At 36.2% G+C, this 16,838-nt stretch overlaps 1 protein-coding gene across 5 annotated transcripts in view; it reads left to right on the top strand.

The window, feature by feature from the left end:
* Nucleotides 1–16,838, top strand: part of DYNC1I2 (dynein cytoplasmic 1 intermediate chain 2) — a 30,533-nt gene that overhangs the window by 9,551 nt on the left and 4,144 nt on the right. For 4 of the 5 annotated variants that reach the window (XM_054207920.1, XM_054207922.1, XM_054207923.1 and 1 more), the window contains exons 5-13: nt 2,645–2,704; nt 3,960–4,075; nt 12,864–12,953; nt 13,220–13,382; nt 13,475–13,574; nt 14,119–14,244; nt 15,212–15,358; nt 15,689–15,802; nt 16,187–16,320. In XM_054207920.1, the coding sequence (XP_054063895.1) occupies nt 2,645–2,704; nt 3,960–4,075; nt 12,864–12,953; nt 13,220–13,382; nt 13,475–13,574; nt 14,119–14,244; nt 15,212–15,358; nt 15,689–15,802; nt 16,187–16,320 (1,050 nt within the window). The remainder of the gene's footprint in view (nt 1–2,644; nt 2,705–3,959; nt 4,076–12,863; nt 12,954–13,219; nt 13,383–13,474; nt 13,575–14,118; nt 14,245–15,211; nt 15,359–15,688; nt 15,803–16,186; nt 16,321–16,838) is intronic. The other variant, XM_054207921.1, reaches the window with a different exon arrangement.

The raw sequence follows: 16,838 nt of genomic DNA on the forward strand, positions 1-16,838 counted from the left end.
TCTTCCCCTTCTCCAGTAAACAGATGTGGATATCCTGGTGTATTAGTACAAGTTTGTACAACATTCCTAATGTACATGTACACTTGAACCTGAAAGTTAAGGAGAGAAGTTGGTCTGTGTGTTATCCCTTAGCGTTACACCTGGCATTTCACAGGTGACTCATATCAATATGAGACGTGTTAGAAAGCCCAAGTTGTTCCACTATGGTTGATAATCTTAAAACCATATTAGTATATTATTTCAGTTCTCTTTTTTTTTTTCCTTTTTTTGGTCTGTGGCCATTTGTTCTCTGGTCATGCTGTGACTACACTTTACTTTATAAAGATGATCTCCTTTGTTAGTTTAGTCTTTTTACCTCTATGATGCTGAACATTGCCAATAACTTTACTTATTTAGTAATTAGTAGAGCAGTGTTCAGACTGTGTTCCTGCTGTTACTTCCATCTGTCTGGCTTTATTATCATCAGTAAAGTTTTGGTTCCCAGTTTGATACCGTTCTTTCTCTCTTTTCCTCAGTTAAGAGTATAAATTCAAGACTGGAAGTTAATACAGTTGGTTTACTTTTATGCTAAGTGGATGCTTCATAGAATTAGTTTAAATGCAGAAAATACTTTTCAGAGGTATAGGAATATGCCTGGAAACAGAGAAGTTCAGGCATATGTAGAAGAATGGGAACTTCTTTTCACTGAGTCTTGTAGATAAATTCATTTAACTTAAAGCATAAGAAATATCTGGAAAGCAAAAGGAACAGTATTTTACATTATTTTGGTAAACATATAATCGGTGAATTTTATCTCAGAATGTTACCTTTATTTTAAAAGAATATCTCTGAGAAAGATTTAACTGTATATCCTATGCTGCTTGTTGACTCAAACTATTTTAAAAGGCAGACTGTCCCTTGTGCAACTGAAACAACTGTTGAAAGTTAAAAGAATGCTTTGAAAGCAATAAAGCAACCTCAGTAAGGGCTAGGTCTTAAGCAGACAGAAAAGTTGGAACCTTTTAAATTCGTAGTCCTTTCCCCAAGTTCCTCTCAAGCGGGAATGAAAAAGTTGAGAAAATGTTTGACAGGTATTGTGGTAATGCAGCATTTGGATCTGTAGATAAGTCATCCTTTGCAGAAGCAACCTGAAGGTTGAGGTAGTGGTGGTTTGGGTTTGCTTTATTTTTTTTTTTATTTTTTTTTTTGTTAATGCATGATTGAACAACATATGAGCAACAGCCAACTTTAAGTCTCAGGCACCAAATTAAAATCCAAGCTTATATCTGTTATATCAAGAAAAATAGCAGACACCTAAAGACACCTAAAGAATAAGTATACTCAAAGTAATTACCTTTATGTTAAAATAGTGTGTTTTCTGATGCACAAAAGATATAGAAAGGTTTCAGAGATGCAGGTATTAAGGTATTGCTGTGGATGCAATAGCTGTTATGTAGAATGATTTTCTAAATATGAAGACAGTGGATTTGTAACTTTATTTAAACTATAATTATTCTTCTAATGCATACTTTCTACAAGAACAAGGTAGCGCATGACACACTCATATTTATGAGTTTTTATGGCACGGCCTGTACATTTTTGAGATCAAATTTACTTTTCAGAATTCTGCACCTGGTTTATAAGAACATTACCACGTATGGAATGAAAATGTATAATTACCTTTTATTGACTTATCATAGTGTAAAATATTACATTTTTTTATTTGTTATAAAACGTGATTTTTAAAAAAATTATAATAGTATCTAAGAACTCTAGAAAAAACATGCATGTTCATCTGTTGTCTCTCTTACAAGCTTGTTTTTAAATTCTGCCTGAGGCTGATAGTGGGCAGTAGACTAAATGAAAATTAGGGGAGAAGGGAAGAAGGCTAAAAATGAAGGCAGAGGGAAGATTTATTTCCCCCTTCATATTTCTTTTGATACAAGAGTGACTTGAAATGGATCTATTCTATTCATTATTCCACATGACTTTGAAATGTGTTATTAATATAAAGCCCACTATTTCTAAGAGATTTCAATATCTTAAATGGACTTGGCTCTAAATCAGATGACACTTATGAGCCCAAGGCAGTGCTTAACCCATAATTACTGCAATGTCAGATCTTGGAAACTCTAGCAGTTCTCTATCCCAGTGGAAATGCATTTTTGCCCCTCGACCAAAGGCTTATGTGTTGACTCATTTCCTTTACCAATATGACAGTTTCCTCCACATATTTACTGCTCTGGGCAAGATTGCGTTACGTTAACAAATCTGTCTTCATATGACATGAACAAATCTGAACAGATTTTTTTAAAGGAATTTGAAGCTTTTAATGGTTCTTGTCAGTATTTAAAATGTTCTTATTTGTCTCTCGTAAAGGCTACATTTGTTTGCAGATCTTTAACTTTCAATCCTTAAAATAATTTAATTCTCTTCTAATAGCTCTGAATCCTGTGTTTGCTTTTTAACTTTTGTTACTGCATGTATTATTGCACTGAATGGTTGCCGAATTTCCCTTACCTGATGTTACATTGCTTTTGTTTCTTGTGAACAATGAAATAGCTATAAGCTTACTGTAACTCTGGCGTTTCATAGTGTGTATTTGCTTCACTAATCTCTGGCCTTTTTTGCTAACGCTGCATGGTTGTTCAACCTGGGGTATCAGGACGCTGCATTGGGATACTGATCCATCAGTTCTTCAGCTCCACTCTGATTCCGATCTGGGGTATTGCATAGATTTCTTATATTCCCTCTTTCATGTACTTATGGATAATAAGTATAAAAGCTTATTTTTTTCTTTAAGACTTCAAGTTGGTGTTAAGAGACTGTTCTGTAAGTAACAGAAATTCACTTTCCCTAGACTTAGAGAAGTTTGCTTGCAATGGGAAATTTTTATATTATTTAATATATGCAAGATGCATTTCTAATAACAAAACTTGCTTATTGCTGGGTTTTTTTGAGTCTTTCTTTGGCAAAATGTAAACTTTAAGAAGCCATTTCTTCTAAAAGCTTAGAATAATCGTATTTAAAACCAGAGTCATTCCCATCTTTTCTTATAAATATGCTTATAAAAGCTGCAGCTCATATAAGCACTTACTAAAACCCATATCGTGCTATAAGAATTATGATTCTGCCTACCATAACTTTTCAAAAGAGGTTACTATCTTTCTTTTGCTTTTATCTTAGGAGAGGAGTGAATAATAAGAAACTAAATTTGGAGATAGGTAAATTGTTGTTGGATCATTGCAGTATTACTACAATACATATTGAAATTAGCTTTTCTAGGAAGTTACAATGACTGAACTAAGGTTAAGAGTTTCTGGAAGTACGTTATGTGCTATAGCTTGATATTAGCTATGGCTGTGTTTATGTGATCTTCCATTAGCTGAAGTGGGAAAGCTCAGAGGTTTTCAGCGTCGTATTCTCGAGTAACGTATTATGGGTAAATCACTTGTCAGTGCGTGAGTTTCAGATTAGACTCGCAGTTTTTCATTCTAAATAGTATTTCGGAGGTAGACAAAAAAGGGCAGCAAAGTTAAAAAGGACTAGGAAATGCCTTTTTCCGTCAGAATAACTAAGCTGTTTTTCAAACTTTAAAATCGTAGAACCACTGCTGTACGAACATGACTTGTGTGAGCAGATCTGTTTTCCACTGAAAACTGGGACATGTCATATATGTAGCAGTACCCTAGTCAACCACAAAGAGCAAAACTTCAAAATTCTATCCTATAATGCACATAGATATATATTTGTACCTCTTTTTTTGCCACAGATATATAAATAGCTGCTGATTTTAAATAATGATTATAATAAAATATTAGTCATAATCATGTGACTTCTTCGGAATTAAGTTTCCACTGGATTTAAGTTTGACTAAGCAGTGCTGTAACATGAGTACTTGGGTGTTTTTCTAGGCAAAATGTGAAGTAATTTGTAAAGTTAAATATTTTTTTTCTGATTTGTCTGTTAATTTTATTTAGACGTGGACCTGTTAAACTTGGAATGGCCAAAATTACACAAGTTGACTTTCCTCCTCGAGAAATTGTTACATATACAAAGGAGACGCAAACACCTATTATGACTCAGCCAAAGGAAGGTGAATGTTTAACTTGTTACTGTCCAAGTTATTTTTCTTTTCTTTTCTTATAATAATAATGACTGACTGAACTGGAACCAGCACTTGTGATCTTGAAGCTTAGTAAGGTAGAATGAAGATTGATCTGTAAGATAATTGATATAAATTCTATTACTACATTCATATAGGCATTGCATTAGAGTGCCTCTGTCATTCTGCATCTTGTTTAACATTACTCTTATGGCTAATACATGGTATTTTCTCACTCCTAGTAAATATTCAGATTAGATGCAGAGTTTCTTAATTAGCTGACAACTGATAAATAAAAGTGGGGTATATCTTGCATTTACGACATTTAAGAATCCACACACAACTTATTTGAAGGCCATGTACCCTTACAACAAACTTAGCAATTAAACTGCTCAACTTTTTAAGAATATGGATTTCTATACCTGGAGCTTATACATTGAGTTTTAAAAGAAGGAACTGATTTCTTTATTAACCCATGCAGTTTCTGTTCTCAGCAATTGAACGTATGGTTTCTTTCAGTCATGACTTGTTTGCTTTTCAGAAAAGAAATTTTTCCAAAGAAAACATAGTTGGCTAATAAATTTGCTTTTAAATGTTGAAACACTTGAATTTAGCTGCAAATGAAAATACTAATCTTTGACTTAGTTTGTATGTGGTTCCACAACAAAATCTCTTAGTTGTTTCATATGACTGACTTTGAGTATGTGTCTCTGCTAGTAATTTTAGGACCTTGTTCTCCATTCGTAACTTTGCATCTTCCTACTCTTTGGTACGGGAAACTTTGGGTATGGGAAACTCTCTTGCAAGGAGATAAAAGCATTTTGGGTATGGCAAATCCTTTTGTAAGGAGATAAAAGCATTTTTTAAAACATGAAGAGAATAGTCAACTGAAATCTTACGCTGGTGTTTTCTGAAAACTGTGTAATTTACCTGAAAGTGTAATACAAGTGATGCAGAATTGTTGTTGTTGCTCCAATCTACATCAATATGCTGCTCTTGCCTGGAGTGTGTTTTGAAGTCACTTTGGCAAGTTTAACTAGATGCAAATGACACTCTGAATGAGTTTAAGGGCCGGGGGGAGAAAGGGGAGGGAAAAGAAAGGAAGTAAATTGCAACAATACTTTGTGTTGAGAAGTTTCCTCCCTTTTTATCTCTGGGTACCCAGTATAAGGGATTGGCTCGTCTTCAGAATGCAAACCAAATCTTTCAAACTTCACTTTTCAGTGAGCCAGAATAACAGAGGATATGCTTTTTCTCTAGCTGTGTTTCTTTTCCATTCTTCATTTTATCTGTATCCCTGTACAGATAGGCACTTTGAGTTTTCCTGCTTTCACCTCTCCCATGCCCTTACGTTTTCCTTTCTCTAATCCCTCAGATTTTTTCCTCCTCACTGTCAGGTTCGTGGAATCTGAAGACTTAGTTCATAGTTTGTGTGCTTGAAGAGTTTTACTTCTGCTGCCTGCTGTCAGTGGAAATTGCCTGGTATTGTATGAGCTTATTTCACACTCAGTGGATCGGCACTAGTTGAGTTTTACTGTAGTGGAGTTGGAAAGATGGGTCATCTGTATTTCTGCATTTACTAGAAAGTGCTCTCAATACACGTTGTGTCCATTCCACCTTAAAAATAATATTGTTTTCTTGAGGGCCATCATCATTATGTGTACTTCACAAAAATCACTTACAGATGCTTTTTTGTCATTTCAGTGTTGAGGATCTTATTAAGGTTTGTCTTAAGACTGCCTAAATACATTCATAATTAAGCTTTATGTTCACAATTTATGTTAACATATGAAATAGGACATAGGTTTAAAAAATAATCATGCTGCCTCCAAAAATAAAAAAGAGTCACTAGGTGAGACATTTTGATTATGGGAAGAAAATTTTGAAGTCTTAAAAACAATTGACAAAAGCAATATGCTAAATTTTCAGAGTGCAATTAGATAAAATAAAATTAGATTGACTATTGTTTCACAATCTGAGGGTTTTTAAATGTTTTTTAGTGAGTATACTGTAAACTAGAGATAATCTCACAAAGTACACTTGAAAGCTGAGCTTGCAACTGAATTTACACATACAGGTAATCTTCAGTAGCTCACTTGTGCAGCGACAAGTTGCATCTTAACTAGGTTAGCTCCAGTATTCACGCTTTATAATAAAATGAAGTGGTCTGGACCTTTCTTAATTTTTGCATTTTGAGATTTTTAAATGCTGTTGGAGTTGTGCTTTCGAACAAAGGAAAATAGAAGCAGGTTTATTAGATACGCTGTGCAGTCATTCTGCAGGTTTAGGTCCACTTGTCTGTAGGCTGAATTGTGCTAACATTGATTTGGGGGGGGGGGTGGGGAACAACCTCAACACAAAAAAAAATAAAATTAAAACAAACAATTCCACTTCTGTGTGCCACAATGATTATGTAGTTAAATTGTAACCTGAATTGGGAAACGTCCAAGCCACAACTAATGTGTCTGGTGGGACAGATAGGAAGTAGGGGAAAACTGGTATTAAGCTAAAACAGTTCTAATAGTCACAGAAATGTTTATGGTGGCATAAACAAAATGACAGTTACATAGGGGAGTTTTCACATCCTGAATTTAAAGTTGGCCTTTGGAGATGAGATGCCCATTTTGGATTCAGTGTAACAAGCAGTTAAATTTAAATAATGAGTATCTTTCATCTGAAAAAGTCCTGGTTTTAAAATGCGAAGGCCATTCATCTCAGAAGCTGATAGAAAAGACAGCATTCAGTAGCTGAGAAATCCAAGACAGAGAATTCCATAGTTAGAGGAGGGAGGTAGGCTAAGTTGCTATGTTCATGTTTCTGTATAGTGCAGACATGGTGCGCCATCCTAGACAATGTTCAAATATGAAGTAACTCCCCCCACTGTCTTGCAGATACAAGGCTTCTCGGCTGCAACTGTTTTGAGCCAGTGATCTGCTCCATCTCTAATGAAAGAATGGCCAGTTTGCGTTCAGCCCTAGGTGCTAGAGCTAAATGTGACCTCAGTGCTTGTGCCACTATAGCCTCTTTATGCTAAGACGAAAGTATCACTGCTGGAATTTCTACTTTTTCCACATTTCTTCACCCCTGCCCATTTGAAGTGTTGTTGTATCCAAAATAGTAGATAGCCTTGTCTTTCTCTTATACAATGCCCAGCGCTTCATTTTGAAATGTGACAGTTTCCTTAGGAGATGGAGGCATTTAGTGTGCTACCAGCTCTCACAACTTCCATTATTTTTATGGCAGTACTAATATGTTGATTTATTATGACCTCAAAGTATTTGAGAAACTGCCTTAGGAAGATTAATTCTTTATAATATTGTAAAACAATAAAATCCGGATCTCTCCCATACATCATTTTCACTCTGTGATTAGACATCAAGTCATCTTTAGAGCATAAAGTATTTTGCCCCAGGAAGTCATTCAGAGTAATCTGAACCATATGGAATATTACATTTCCCCATTAATTGGAATTATTATGTTTCACACTTCTTATAGGAAGATGTGCACATCCAAAGTGGACTTAGAAGGTAAATCTACAATCTTGTTTTATGGGTTTTTTGTATGATGGGTGCAACCCACAGCTGCTCAAGGTCTCATGTATACAAGTGACTAAAACTATAGAAGAAGAGAAACACAATAAGAAATGGTGTCGGGGTGGCTGTCTTGGTGCTCTCTAACTTCTTGCTTTGATGAAAATACTGACATGTCTGTCTTCAGTACTGTTTTTCCCACACATACACACATTTTCGTGTTTTTTCTCCAGAATTTTCAATAGTCTTAGTCTCCTAATGCTGCTGTTTCTGTAACAGCTGTATTATTATATAAAAGAAATTAAATTAAATAATGGTTTGTTGTTCTGTGGAAAATAGTGGAGACAATATGCCCTTTTTTTTTTTTTTCTCGTGTTCTCTTGACATGTCCTGTTCTTGGTTTTTGGGTCTTAGTCATTCTGTGCTACAGTAATGATGGCCATCTTTTTTGTTTAGGGACCAAATAAATTTATTTGGGCTTGACAAGTGTTATGCCGTAGTTGGTGCTGTTCTCCTCTATCTCATAACTAATAAGCCCAAGCGTCTAGGTCTCTCCACCATTACTACACCAGTAACTTTTGTCACCATCATAACGTGAACATCCTGTGTTTAGGCTGCTCCATTTCCCAGCGTCCTTGTTCTCTCATCCCTCTTCTGCTATCTAAATCAGTTTGTCACTTCCCATGATACTGTGTATAACACTGCTGCCTGCTTCTCTCATTGTCCAATTTTGGTGGAGATGGTTTTTAGTTAGTGTGGTCAACTGGCTATTAGGGCTGTTATTCAGCCTCTCTTTGGCATGCTCTATCAGGCAGCAGATTTTCAGGTCTACTCTGAAAATACGTTTGAAATTGTGTTCCCTTCACAGACTCATTTCTTTCTATCAGGCAGCAGAAGCAGTTTCAGGAACAGAGATGCAGTTCACATGTGAACCTTGGTCTGTGTGTTAATGTTCTGCTGGCTCCATGTTGGCCAGCGTGGAGAGTACTGTAATCCGTTGGTGCTAATTTTTCATTTTAATCTGCACTTCTTGCTATACTGCTTTACTATACTGTTTGATCTCTTCCTTTGTTATTTGCTAACACATTGTTCAAATTCGCGTGGCAAGAAATTTGTCACCAGTACGCCCAAAAAATATGTGTTATGAATCCTTCAAGTGGTTAATCCAAAGAAAGACAGGCATGTAGGGGAATATGATTCTGCTCAGCTGTCACAATTAAGGCTCTTCCTGGGCTAAGGGGATACTTGTTACGTAGTGCTGCTGTACAATATTCTGCGTGTGCAATCACAACTAACTGGAGACATTAGATCCACTCTTTCGGCGATTACTGAATGGTAAAGTCTTCAAGACACAGAATGAAAATGCTAAGCATTTTTGTCCTTTTAATTCTGAGGCAGACTTAAGTAATTTTAGCAGAGTAATAATAACTTGGTGTATAGAATCAGCTTTTTGGATGCTGTTAACAGTGACCATAGGACTTACACATTTTAATATTTTAAAAAGAAATAATGGACCCGTATATATGCATGTATTATTCTGTACATGCCTTAAGTGTACAGTGAAATATAGATGGGAAAACCTGATATGAAGACATTCAGCTTAACAAAAGCCACCCATTTCACAGATGATTTAACTTTGATTAACCTACTCTGCAGCAACAGATTACTTGGACAACTGGAACTTCACTCCATAGTGTTACTGCTAGGTGCAGCCTAATTTACAGTGCTGCTTTTCTTTCTGTCTTGCCAAAATAATCACAATTTTGATGTTAACTCAAGGTAAAAATTCAGTGGTTCATTAAACCTGCTTCTAGCATTCATTGACAAGAAATTTGTCACTATTAAAGTAGCTGCTATTTTGATGCAATCTTTACTGCTCAGTTTGTAACCTTAGATCCCCTGGTTGCCTGTCAGAAATAACATGAAGTTAGTCCCTTAGCATATTATCATGAATATTCATCGATATGTTGATGTGACATAGAGTCCCATTTCCTGTCTTCACAGCCTTGTGACTCTTCTAAGTCTTAGCAGCCTTTTTTAAAATGCAAAATTGTATTTGGTGTACTGACAACTGAAGTGGCATAAAATGCCAGTAGGTACAGTCAATAATGAATGCAGAGGATGAAGTTAGACAGTGCCTTTTAAGGTTTGCAAGTTTATGTAGCTGGCTCAAAGTAAATGCAGTACACCACTGTATCACGGGTTCCTGACTTACTAGATGTGGAACTTTTTCAGCGATATTATGTCCAATCTTCCAGTTTTTGCCAGGTAATATATTATTGTTATGCCAATTCCTTGCAAATACCAGCAGCCGGCCTGTTATTAAATACATTCAAAATAAAGAAAAGACAGGAGAAGTAATAAAACCAAAAATTTCTTATCTCTTTTGTTCTCCGACAGCTTCATGCTGCCTTTTTGATTGTAAACTTCTGTGAGAAATCATCCTAGTTTTGGATAATGAGGTCAAGAACTTGTATATGTGGGGGGACGTTGTGTTGTGGTTTTGGTTTTTGTGTTGTCCCCCCAGATCCCTTAATGAGAAAGTTTGCATCTGACTTTTCTTTCTTTGGAGAGAAGGTGTTAGATTTATGTAGTTGCAGATAATTCACAGTGAGATGACATGTTCAATTTCAAGTCTGATACTTTGAGAATATGAAAATAAGTGCTGTATCCTGCATTTAAATGCAGTAATATCAGCTGGCTGTATGCAGTGAAAGTACTATGAAGGAATTTAGAGCTCTGTATAATATATGCCATTTATGTTTCCAACATTAAAAGGCAGGAGCAATCAACTATATGATCTTTTGAATAAAATATGTAGATTAGAAGGTCACTTAGCACTAAGGGGTTGACCATCTGCATTTGACAAGAATTTGACTCCTGTCACTGAAAATGGTACTTAGAATCAGTGTAGTATGACTAATGGGGGGTTGGGCTGAAATTTCTAATTTGAGACTTTCAAAGCTAGAATAATGCATCCAGGGTGACCCAAAACCAAATTTCTGAATTTGAAGGCATCATTTCAATCTGCAAGATTGATTGGCAGGGTGAACAAGAGGGGGATTTTTATCCAAGTGGCTGTAATGTGAATATGCGGTCCTGTATTTGTTGTTCTCAAAATCATGTGTGTTAACTCATATTACATTTTTTAATTAATCAGTGTTCACACCTAGAGTGATTTGACATTAAGAATTCCATTCTTTAGAATTGGTCCGAGTTATACAGTTTTCACATTACTAGTCTGCGGTACATGCGGATCCATCTAAAAAGCAGCAGTGTCTTTCTGTTTCTCTGCGTGATTATTTTGCCCAAAAAAGCTTTCATTTTTTTTTTAAGTAGCACAAAAGCTGTAATTGGCATGCTTTGTAAGGAAGTGTCAATGTGCAAGAGAGTGGAGATCACTAAGAATTCTTTTACGCGTTCTTTCCCCTTTGCACCACCGCCTCCTCAGCAGGGTCACTGAGATCACTAGCTTTTCTTGAAATGGCCATTTTCACTGGCAGGTGCATTATACCCTGTATTTTCAGATTGTTTTTCCATTCTGAATGTTTGGCAGGTTGATTGCTCTGGCTGCATTGACGGAGAAAGGGCTGACAAATGCGGTTGGGCTGGCTGAAAAGACAGTGATTACTGTTTTCCTTTGTGGCTGATTGAGGCCCTTGAAAGGAAAGATTTTAACCTTCACCATTTGGTTCAAAAGTATGAGCATATATTGAAATCATTCATGCCATTTATCCTAGTTCTGTAAACTTGTCAGAACGTAAAAATCGCTCAATTTCAAGTAATGTAGGATTGGCATACGTCATTATCATTTTGATTAAGTTGGAGTTTGTATTATTGTGTGCATTATACAGTGTCATTTAAAGCTTTCTTTCCTGCAGGTACAGTTATATTTTTATTGCTTATACTATGGAGTTAGAAAGATTTTCAGACCTCTTTAAACCTATCACTATGTGTGTGGTTTGGCAGCTGGTATGGCCTACAAGCTGTATTTTGTTTGCAGGGTAAAGGCTTGTCTGTAGACCTCCTGGAGTGCTGGTAATTGCACAGGCTTGCCATTGGGGAAAGACATGATTGGAAGCAGTCAGGCAGAAAAATGTTGTGCCATCCCATTGCCACCTCATAGCGGAGAGACAATCCGAGCAGTACCATCTGGTTGTTGCTATCTAGTCAGCTGGCCTGGCTGCTGGGACCATGGCTTGGCAGCTGCTTCCCATCCCTTGACCACCTTTTTCCCCCTCTTCCCCCCCTTTTTTTGCTGGGGTGTGCGTGCATGTGGATTTTTTCTTTTTTTTTTTTTGTTAGGTAACTTTGAACGTGGGTCAGAGAGATGGCCGCAACAAACAAGCGTAGTCCTTGTTGAATAATCTCATTACTTGGGATGAGGCGTGCAGCAGACTTCTACTGCCATTCCCTTATAAGCAGATGACATAGCTGTTTAACCAATAAAAATACTCTTTTCAGAAGCTTATTCCAGAAAGCGACTGAAGAAAAGCCAGGAAATGCATATTCCACAACTCTAAGTAATTTAAAGTTATTTTCTGGTTGACGGTATTCAATGAATAAAATATAGAACTGCAGAAAGTGCTGTAAACCTTGTCAGTATTCCCGAACACTAACATTTTATATTATTCATTGCAATTAGGGAAAACACATTTTGCTGTAAAGTTCTCATTGCCAAACATGATACAGATAATGAGACTTGCATTTAGAATGACAGAAAAAATGTAATCTCCCTGCTATTATCTTTAGCAAAATTTGCCTCTCAGAATAGCAACCTGAAAGCTAATGTAAGCCATCTTCGTGCCATGCAAAGACCCATTAGACTCTGATGGTTTCAGATCACAAGCAAGCAGCTGCTCTGTAGGCTCTTTTAGACATTTGATTTTTCTTTATTCTGCAGCATTAACGTGTCAATGTATTACACAGAACACGCATCCACCACATGGTTTTGTGTGGAATCATAAATGCTTGTAAGCGAGACTTCCACTTTGGATTCTTTACAATTTCTTAGGTGTCTTATTTTAGTTTATACAACTACATAATTTAGTGCAACTAAAATCCAGGTGTAGACAGTGTTCCAGTGAGCTTTTGGTTTGAGATAATGTTATCCTGGGGACTACGTTTTACAAATATAATCATTTTAAGCTAAATGATACCATTTTACATCAGCTTATTGGAGATTCATATGGAACATTGCTGTTCCTCCTTAAAAACATTGACATTCTCACCATAATGTTTCTCCTTAGATGAGGAAGATGAAGATGATGTGGTTGCACCAAAGCCCTTAGCTGAACCTGAGGAAGAAAAAATATTAAAAAAAGAGGAGGAGGAAGAAGGTACAGTTCACCTCAAGACATTCTGAGTGTGCTGTAAAGAAAGGCATCAATACGTTTTTAACTTCTTTTTTTTTACGTTAAGTTGAAATTAATTTGACTTACATTTTAACAGTCAGCAAAATATAAAATCTAAAAATATCTTTAAAAAGCTATGGATGTTGGGAAACAAATTTTCCAACATCATGATAAATAATTGGCTTTTCTTTCTTGGAAAGAATTGGTGAAAGTATTGCAGTCCAGAGAATGCACATATAATTCTTTTCTAGCTGCACCTCATGAACTGACAGAAGAGGAAAAACAACAGATTTTGCATTCTGAAGAATTTTTAAGTTTCTTTGACCACTCCACGCGGATCGTCGAAAGAGCCCTTTCTGAGCAAATCAACATTTTCTTTGACTACAGTGGAAGAGACTTAGAAGACAAAGAAGGGTAACGTGAATGTTGAATGCCTTCCTGTGGATGTGCAGGATTTGTATTTGAAAAAGTGATCTAAGATTAATATCTGCAAATTGCCTTTATAGAGAGATTCAAGCAGGAGCAAAACTGTCCTTGAATAGGCAGTTTTTTGATGAACGTTGGTCAAAGCATCGTGTTGTCAGTTGTTTGGACTGGTCATCTCAGGTAAAAAAAACAATGTTTGTATTAAGCAGTTATCTTTGTAATTTCTTCTAGTTCTATGCGCTTGACCCTTCTATAGAAGTTCTATAACTTCTAAATGTTGTGCTTCTAAATGTGTTCCTTACATGCTTCATAGTTTGCAAAAAGTAAATAGAGCTGTTAATATTTTGTGGAAAAAGTAACAAAAGGTTTGTATTATGAAGAAAGTCTCTGCCATATTTGTTTCTGGTTTATGGACCACTTCGTAAGGTAACTGTTAGCTTCACTAGAAAAAAACTCCCTTAAAAGTACTGGGGTTTACATTTGAAAGTAAGTTAGAAAGACAGAACAGGACTCTGTGTACATTAATGCTGTTTTATGAGCTAAATTTGAAACAATTACATTTTTAAACTGACAGTTTGTCATTTATGTAGAAAGTAAGGTGGCTTTTGTTTCTTGGTGTGCTTTTTTAACCATATTTTGGTGAAAGAAAACAAACATTCTAGGATTATCTGGACCGTTAGCTAGTCATCTTGCTTACTTTGAATCTTTTTTGCTTATTTTACAGTACCCAGAATTACTTGTAGCCTCTTACAACAATAATGAGGATGCACCTCATGAGCCTGATGGGGTGGCCCTTGTATGGAACATGAAGTACAAGAAAACTACCCCAGAGTACGTCTTTCACTGCCAGGTAAGATTCTGTCTCAGGAGGCTAAAGATTGTACGTTGATGAACTCGGACAAGTACCTTCCTTTTGCTTGTCAACATAATGATTTCATTGGGCTGGCATTCACTTTAACCGTATGTATTTGCAAACAGATGTTGATAGCTGGAAATGCCAGTTTAAAAACATTATTCTATTTCAGAATTTCTGACGTCATTCAACACTCAGTCTTGTTTGAGAACTCATTTTCTTATTTTAATTTATTTAAAAAGCGAAAAACCTTCTTGTGTAATTGTTGAACCACAAGGAGGGTTTGTGTGTAAGGGGGTCGAGTGGGATCGTATACTCCTAGAGCTTAGTTTACTGAATAAAATGAAGATGGCCTGAGGAGATGGAGCGAAGATGAAAACTAGAAACACGTGCATCGAGAAAAAGGCAGATGGAGGTTTTCTAGTAGTTTTCTGAAAGATAAAAACATGCAGATCTCTTCCATTATGCCAAGCCTGGGATAGCCACTTTATTTTCAAAATGCCATAATTCTGAAAAATTACATAGTTGAATCAAAATTTAATCTCGTGTTGTCAGATTACTGTCAAAACCCAGGTTGCAAAAGTAACTTTATTGTATCAAAAGGGATTTGTAGGTTCTCTAAGAAAATGACCACAGAATGTGGCAAAACAGTATTAAAATCTTGTGCATTATTGGGCCTTCCCTTGCTAACAAACTATGCTAGGGGGAATACAAATGGATAGGTAGGAAAGAAAAGATGAGGAAAGCTTAATTTTATGTGTACAAATTAAAAGTAAGAGACTGTTGGGGGTTCACAAAGGGTTTGTGAATCCTTAAGTAATTGGACAGTGAAATAAGTGTATCGAATAAATACAGGCAAAGAATTTACTCAGGTATTTTGTCAGATTTTCTTTAGTTTTTAGATACAGAGTCATTGAAAGTTTCATGTGTATTTTGTTGTTTGGTGGGTTTTTTTCCCTTTCAGTCAGCAGTGATGTCAGCTACATTTGCAAAATTTCATCCCAATCTGGTGGTTGGTGGCACATATTCAGGCCAGATAGTGCTATGGGATAATCGCAGCAATAAGAGGACCCCGGTGCAGAGAACTCCACTTTCAGCTGCTGCTCACACGGTAGGAGGTGAAATATCTTCAAGGGCTGTTCCCTGTTGAGATGTATTTAACCTCTAGGAAACTCTGTCCAGTGCACTTGATTGATAATGCGTAAATGTTTATGTCCGTATTTTGCCAGTGCTATCACTGAAGAACCAGGCTACTCGCAAAAACCAAAATGACAGAAAAACAAGTATCAGTTTTATAGGGCAGTGTTCTTTGTACCGTACTGCGATCAACCTTTTATGCTTTGTTAAATGGTGAAGTTGTATATTTTACTCTATATTAATTATACCAGAAATGGTTGTCACTTGGAAATTCCTTTTTCTGATAGCATTTTACATTTCTTAGCACCCAGTGTACTGTGTAAACGTCGTTGGGACTCAGAACGCTCATAACTTGATTAGTATCTCGACTGATGGGAAAATATGCTCTTGGAGCCTGGACATGCTTTCCCAACCGCAGGTAAGATAACGTTGGATATATATATAGCATCTATTCCAGGTGAATATTTTGTAAAAATTTAATGAATCTAAAAAGCATTAATAAACATTTTTCTCAACACACAGAATTGTACTTAAGGTAACTTGGTAAGTATTTAATAAAATATTTCCCCGCTCATGGAATCAAATATTGTCTGCTGATCCTTTTGGATATTTTTGATGCACTTGTGTTAGTGCTGAACACAATTTTAACAAGAAATAACTTTCTTATTCCTGCCCAATTCTGTGTAAGTAAAATAATTAAAAAAAAAAAAAATACCTCCTACTGAGAAATCTAAATGACTTGGTAGATGTTAATATTTCTCTTTTTTTTTTTTAAAGTAAGTTGCTGGTATTTTCACTACAGGATAGCATGGAGCTGGTTCACAAGCAGTCCAAGGCTGTGGCCGTTACCTGCATGTCCTTCCCTATTGGAGATGTCAACAACTTTGTTGTTGGCAGTGAAGAAGGCTCAGTGTACACTGCATGCCGTCACGGAAGGTGAATACAAACTTTAATTATTCCACGGAAATAACAATAGTGAAAGGATGTGCCCCTGCATGCTTTACACTCCTAAAATTTTGTAGTGCATACTTGCTCCTTTGTCTTGAAGGAGTTCAAAAGAGCTGTGTATGAATTCCAGTGCGTGCTTTTTCCTGAGTAAGAGCTTCATTAAAAGCAGAAGTTGGCATATTGAATTGGTACTATGCTGCCCTTGGTGAATAGAAGTTGTTTGTGTTGATGAGGAGGGCAGCGTAGGTCACTGTGGTTTTATTCATTTGAATTGTAGCAGAACATTCCAAACTTCGTATGGGTTCTATAAATAATTGTACAGTAACATCACGCACAAATCTTAAATTGGCTAGCTTTTCTCCTGCTGTTCAATCTATTTTGAAATTGTCTGACTGTATCTTATCAATTGCTTTCTTAAATATAATTGAGTGTCCAGGTTTCATCTCAAATACACATCACCCTCCCTGCACAGCTTTTTGGTTCCAAAATACCCAAAATTGTATCAC

The sequence above is a fragment of the Rissa tridactyla genome, chromosome 7 (assembly GCF_028500815.1).
Source record: "Rissa tridactyla isolate bRisTri1 chromosome 7, bRisTri1.patW.cur.20221130, whole genome shotgun sequence".
In the NCBI taxonomy this organism is placed as follows: Eukaryota; Metazoa; Chordata; class Aves; order Charadriiformes; family Laridae; genus Rissa; species Rissa tridactyla.